This window comes from Syngnathus typhle, unplaced genomic scaffold (genome assembly GCF_033458585.1).
Source record: "Syngnathus typhle isolate RoL2023-S1 ecotype Sweden unplaced genomic scaffold, RoL_Styp_1.0 HiC_scaffold_325, whole genome shotgun sequence".
In the NCBI taxonomy this organism is placed as follows: Eukaryota; Metazoa; Chordata; class Actinopteri; order Syngnathiformes; family Syngnathidae; genus Syngnathus; species Syngnathus typhle.
Genome location: NW_026872229.1, coordinates 18,438 through 25,000, shown reverse-complemented (window position 1 = coordinate 25,000; position 6,563 = coordinate 18,438). Strand labels below are relative to the sequence as shown.

Below are 6,563 nucleotides of genomic sequence, written 5' to 3'. Positions count from 1 at the left end.
GGACAGCAAATAGCAAGCAAAAGACGCTGCCCCGACATGAATTGAAATGCAAAGATTGGACATTGATGGAAGAAGTTGACCCCGAAAATGTAAAATATCTTGACAAATGGATAATCGATTACAAATTTGACGGTCAGCTGAAAACAAATTCGTTGAATAACCTAAAGCAATCTATTGGTGCTAAATGTGGTGTAAAGAGGAATAACGACGGATATCATCTAATAGTAAAATGGGAATTGGAGGCTGAGAAGAGAAAATGTGGGCAGATAAGAGAAAGACTGAGAGATAAGGAAGACGGAGGAAAGATAAAAAAGAACTTGTTGTTGCACAGGCAGGAGGATGATGAGACAGTGTCAGCGCGGGCTCGCTTGAAGGCCAAAGCTGACGATGCGATGAATGAGGATGAAAAGAATGATCAATCTATAAAGACGGAGATTGCAGCACGCCAAAGTGAACCAATTTTCCCGTCTCTGTACCCCAAATTACCAAGCACAGGTCATCCTCCTGAGTATGGTGCTTCTGCTCGTGGTATATTGACGCGGAGCCGTGCTCGTGGTGTGTTGACGCGGGGCCGTGCTAAGTTAGTTCCTTCGGCTGACGCAGACGCATACCCGATGATTGAAGTGGCAAATCCTCATGATGAGGGAGGACCCACAATTTTAGTATACAGAACATGGACCCACGCTGATATAAAATCAGCAATTGAGGGTATAGCGTTGCCCACTGAAGATGACTCCTTTTACAGTCCTTCCACCAAGCTCTTCAAACAAAATATGACTAAAGCCTTGTCATTCATTAGTGGAATCCACGCTGATCCTGGTGTTGAGCAAACACCCTCATCTTGAGATTATGTGTTGACGTCCGATGACGAGCACATCCTCGCTGAGGTCCCAAGTCATCTTTGGTCTGCGGGTCCTTCTGACGTTGGTTTAGTGAAAGGTGCGCTTCCTGTTGTCATAAGACCTAAAACTGAATACCGCCCTTGTGTGAGGCAGTATCCTTTAAAACCTGATGCCTTACAGGGTATAGCACCTGTTATTTCTGATTTATTAAAAGCAGGTGTCATCGTTCCTTGCCCGGATTCTCCTTGCAATACCCCAATTTTCCCTGTAAAGAAGGCACCCCCTTCTGTGGGGTGGAGAATGGTGCAAGACTTGCAAGCTGTAAACAATGCTGTTATTCAGAGAGCACCTTGTGTCCCTGACCCGCATACTTTGTTGAATTCATTGACACCTGATGCGAAAATCTTCACAGTGATTGACATTAGCAATGCTTTTTTCTCTGTCCCTATTGCAAAAGAGAGTCAGTTTTGGTTTGCGTTTACATATGCTGGCTCAAGGTACACCTTTTCAAGGTTACCACAAGGGTACTGTGAAAGCCCGACAATTTACTCCCAGGTGATGGCAGCCAGCATGGCTAAATTTGTCCCGCCAATGGGAAGTCAGATCTTGCTTTATGTTGATGACATTTTGATAGCGTCTCCTGATTTTGCCTCTTGCCAAAAAGACACGCTTGCAGTGCTGCATCACTTGGCAAGTGAAGGCCACAAGGTCAGCAAGAACAAGCTTCAACTGTGGTCTGCTGAAATTAAGTATCTAGGCCACAATCTAAGTTCCCAAGGTCGATCCATAATTGAAAGCAGAAAAGCCTCTATTTTACAAGCTCCTAAGCCACTAACAAAGAAGCAAATGATGTCTTTTTTGGGTCTCACAGGTTATTGTAGAAACTGGATACTTGATTATGCCCAAATTGTTGCTCCTCTGTCCAAATTGATGTATGTGGAAGACATCTCAATGTCCGCTCACTTAAAATGGACTCCTGAAGCCGAGGATGCTTTTGTTTTGATCAAACAGGCTTTGGTCTCCAGCTCCACTCTAGCCTTACCCAACTATGATAAGGTGTTTGTCCAGACTGTTGACTGCAAAGGTCATTACATGACCTCTGTTTTGCTCCAATCACATGGCTCAAAATTGCGTCCTATTGCTTTTTATTCCTCTAAACTGGACAGTGTTGCATGTGCTCTCCCACCATGCGTGAGGGCCGTGGTGGCAGCCTCCATGGCTGTGGAGAGCAGTGCTGGTGTTGTGTTATTTCATCCTTTAACACTGAAAGTTCCTCATGCTGTCTCGGCTCTTCTGCTACAGACTAATATGACCTTTCTGTCGCCTGCGCGTCATCTTTCTTGCATGGCTACGTTGCTGTCTCAGCCGCATCTGACCGTTGAAAGATGCACGACACTCAATCCTGCCACTCTCATTCCCCTTCCTGACGATGGCGAATTCCATGATTGTGTCGATGCTGCCCAACAGATTGCAAAGGCTCGGCCTGATTTGGAAGATACGCCTCTGCCAGATGGTCATGTGGTTTTTGTTGATGGGTCTTCTAAGAAGAATGAATCTGGTGTGACCCTTACTGGGTATGCCATTGTTACTGCCGACGTGGTTTTGGAGGCTGCTAAACTGCCATCCAATATGTCGGCACAGGCCGCTGAGCTCATTGCTTTGACTGGGGCCTGCAAATTGTTTGCAAACAAGTCCGTCACTATCTGGACTGATAGTCAGTATGCTTTTGCTACAGTGCATGTTTTTGCTCAGCAGTGGAGCAACCGTGGCATGATAACTTCTACAGGGAAGCCCGTCTCCCATTCCGCTATACTAACTCAACTTTTGGATGCTGTCCAGCTGCCTTTAAAGGTAGCGGTTTGCAAGTGTGCTGCTCACACTGCGGGCTCTGATCCTGTTTCTCTCGGTAATGCTTTTGCTGACAAATCCGCTAAGGCCGCTGCGGAAGGCCTGCTTCATGTCCTCTCGTCTCTCACGGCTCATGATTCAATGTCACACATCTCCCCTGATGTGTTGCTTGACATGCAGTCTCAGAGCCCCTCCCAGGAACGACTCTCTTGGGAAAAGCGGGGTGCAACTAAAAACACCGATGGTCTTTTTGTGTGACCTTTGGGCAAACCTGTCTTGCCTCGTAGCTTGTTCAAATGGGCTGCTATTTCAAGTCACGGGGTCACCCATGTCTCGGCGGGAGGTATGGTGAAACAAGTCGAGGCTATTTATGCAACATACGGCTTTGCCGCTTTTTCACAACGATTTTGCAGAGCGTGTTTGATCTGTGCTAAACATAACCCACAAGGCAATTTAAGACCTCAGAGAGGGAAATTCCCGACTCCATTGTACCCGTTTCAGACAATACATATGGATTATATCCAATTACATAAATGTGAAGGGAAAGAATATTGATTGGTCATAATAGACGCATTTTCTAAATGGGTAGAAATATTTCCTACCAAACATGCAGATGCACTCACAGTGGCAAAAGCCTTATGCAAAGACATCATTCCAAGGTACGGTATTCCAGAAACAATTTATAGCGACAATGGTCCACATTTTGTAAATCAAATAGTGCATAACATTGGGAGAATGTTCCACATAAATGTAAAGAACCATTGTTCATACAGACCGCAATCCGCTGGCCTGGTTGAGAGAGCGAACCAGTCTATAAAAAACAGATTAAAGAAATGTATGGAAGAAACAAAACGACCAAGGACTCAGTGTTTAGACCTGGTTAAAATGTACATAAATATTACAAGTACAACAGGGCTAACTCCTTATGAAACTATGTTTGGGAGACCTTACAGGCTTCCTCAGTTCAAAAACACATGGGAGATCCCCGAGGAAGCCACGTTAGCTGATTACATGAGAAAAATGTTAGAACGTCAAAAGAATCTAACCAATAACACTGATGATGAACCCATTTCTCTGCAGGAAGACCCCAAAGTGGTACCGGGAGACTGGGTTTTGATCAGGAGTATCAAGAGGAAGAATTGGCATTCACCCAAGTGGGAAGGTCCCTTTTTGGTACTACTCACGACACCTAATGCTTTAAAAATAGCCGAACGCAACACGTGGATTCATTTAACTCATTGTAGCAAAAGTGATCTCCGCAGACCCAACCTAAGTACGGAAGGTGAGCAAAGTCTGGTAATAGTGCCTGATTCTGGTGTCAAGATCCAGGGTTGACACGAAAGCTAGCAGAAGAATTCCAAGACACCAACCCGAAGCTCAGGGTGTTGACTCTGGGGAGATCCAAAACATGAGCATTAGAGAGTCATTTGGTGAGTGCTTTAATCGGGCTGTAGCCTGCGCGAAGTCTACCATGTGCTTTTGGTTGTTTTTGCTGGTTTGTGTTACCATTATATTTTTTTTCGGGGGTTACTTGATCCTCGCTTTCCTATTGCTATTTGCCTTAATAGAACAATGTCGGTCGCGGACCGTCCCGTTACAAATAAATACACCTTGTCAGCGGGAGCGAAAATCACGAGTACGCTCCTCACTGATGTAGACAGCTATTTTGTGGCCTCCACGGGGATAAGCGGTCATACTAACAACTGGCTTCTTATGGCTGAGCAGGCCGCAAAGATGGCTGGCGCTAGTTGCATTGCATGCATGGGTCCCAGACCTCTTTTGAAAATCATACCTGCAAATGTAGGCCCTAAGTGTGCTGTCGTTTTGATGTTAGACTCGTCCATTTCACCCACTCACGATTGTTTTAGATGGGATACGGTTTACCCTGTTGCCCCTATGACAAAGCATAAACCCCTTTTTTCGTCTGTTGTAGCTAAGGGTAATTTTACATGCATTAGATTGCCTGGTACCGGGGTGAAGCTCGGCGCCATACCTGCTCCGTGGTGTGGGTCCGTGACCGAGGTCACGGCCCCTTTTTTGCCCATTGCTCGTTGTGATATTTGGTTTTGGTGTAATAGTAACAAACTTTATGATAGGTTGCCTTTCGACAGCGCTGGAATTTGCGCTTTGGTAACCCTATTGCTACCTGTTCATTTGATACCAATGTCCTCTTATGATCTAGCGTCTTTTGCTAAGTCCGTAGTGCCCAAATTCTGGCCGAGAACGAAACGAGACGCCGAATGGCGGGGCACAGCTAATCCAACCTACATCGACGCCATTGGTGTTCCTAGGGGAGTGCCGGATGAGTATAAGCTGGTGAATCAGATAGCAGCTGGTTTTGAATCCGCCCTGTGTTGGTGGTGTACTCTTAACAAAAATGTTGACAGGATTAACTACGTCCATTACAACGTGCAGAGGCTTGGAAACTGGACCGAGGCGGGTTTCCAGGCGGTCCACTCCCAACTGGCCGCTGCTTCCCTCATGGCTTTCCAGAATCGAATGGCCCTTGACATGCTACTCTCAAGAGAGGGCGGTGTCTGCGCCATGTTCGGTGAGCAATGTTGCACTTTTATTCCAAATAACACTGCGGCCGACGGAAGCCTGTCCCAGGCCCTTGAGGGCCTGCGGGCCTTGAACGGGAAGATGAAGGAGCACAGTGGAGTGAACACGGAGGTTTGGGCCAACTGGTTGAACGTGTTCGGAAAGTACCGCACCCTGGTTTCCTCTGCCCTGGTCTCCGTTGCCGTTTTCTCTGCCATTTTGACCTTGTGTGGATGTTGTTGCATCCCTTGTCTCCGATCCCTAATTAACAGGCTAATTACGGCTGCTGTCTCTCCACCAGCTGAGACTTTCCCGTTGCTCCTGAGGGATGACCTTTCGGTCGACGGGGGTTCCTTCTCTATTGGCGACCCGGTCAGCGACTCTGTTGTGGTAAACTTGTCCGGTTTGTTTTCTGACCCGGGCTTTGCCGATTGTGACTCAGTTTCCTCCCGTGTGTAAGTTGGTTCCTGCGAAATGTGATCCCTTGGCTGAAAATCTTTTTGAAGTGGCCATATGGGTGATGGGTTGGTCTCCGGGAACTTATGATAAACAGGGGGGAATTGTTGGATAAATTGTATATATATGTTATCATGCGTTCCCTAATGAGTACTTATTAATAAGTTATTGCGCAGAATGCTTGCTGTTTCGCCTTGCAGACGTCCACCAGTCCACAACAAGTCATACGATGCTGTCTGGGGCTTCCTGACCTTCTACACCTCTGGGAATCCAAGAAAGTTGCTGATAGCTCAATCTACTCTGTTGATGTCTGCACATGGCATTCTGTCCTTGCACTCCTTTCCCATGGCGTCCTGTCTGTAACTACTTGTTTATGTCCTTGCGCTCCTTTATTTTCTCATGACGTCTTGTGAGCACTTGTTTTACATAGACATAGCATTTTGTCCTTGCGCTCTTTTTATTTCTCATGAGACTAGGCCATGCTTTCCCCCCCACCTGTAAGGGGCTGGTCTCACATTGTAGATAGGGCATCCCTTAATAAAAAGAGCGAGGGGTGTGACAGACCTTTAGTGTATTCTGGACTGCTGTAAGTCTGGTTGCACTCCTCGCGAGAAAAGACTCAACATTCTGCCTCACTGGTTTTGTCTGCTGATCCTTTATCTGATTTTGAACCTGACAGTCCCCCTCCTGAGTGGACAAAAAAAATCCACTCCTGGTACCTAGAATTTTCTCCAGCGGCGGGCTGGGAGTCTAATCTTTCTCCTGGCCGAGAAAAGAGCACTCTCCCCGGACAACAAAGCACGTCCCCCTCCTGAGTGGACAAAAAAAATCCACTCCTGGTACCTAAGATTTTCTCCAGCGGCGGGCTGGGAGTCT

At 46.7% G+C, this 6,563-nt stretch overlaps 1 protein-coding gene across 1 annotated transcript; it reads left to right on the top strand.

Moving 5' to 3' along the window:
• Window positions 1-735: 735 nt before the first annotated feature.
• Window positions 736-6,269, top strand: LOC133149370 (uncharacterized). The gene is made up of 2 exons (XM_061271868.1): window positions 736-4,120; window positions 5,864-6,269. The coding sequence occupies exon 1, from the start codon at window positions 1,143-1,145 to the stop codon at window positions 2,946-2,948; it is 1,806 nt and encodes a 601-aa protein (XP_061127852.1). The 5' UTR covers window positions 736-1,142; the 3' UTR covers window positions 2,949-4,120; window positions 5,864-6,269.
• The last annotated feature ends 294 nt before the right edge of the window (window positions 6,270-6,563 follow it).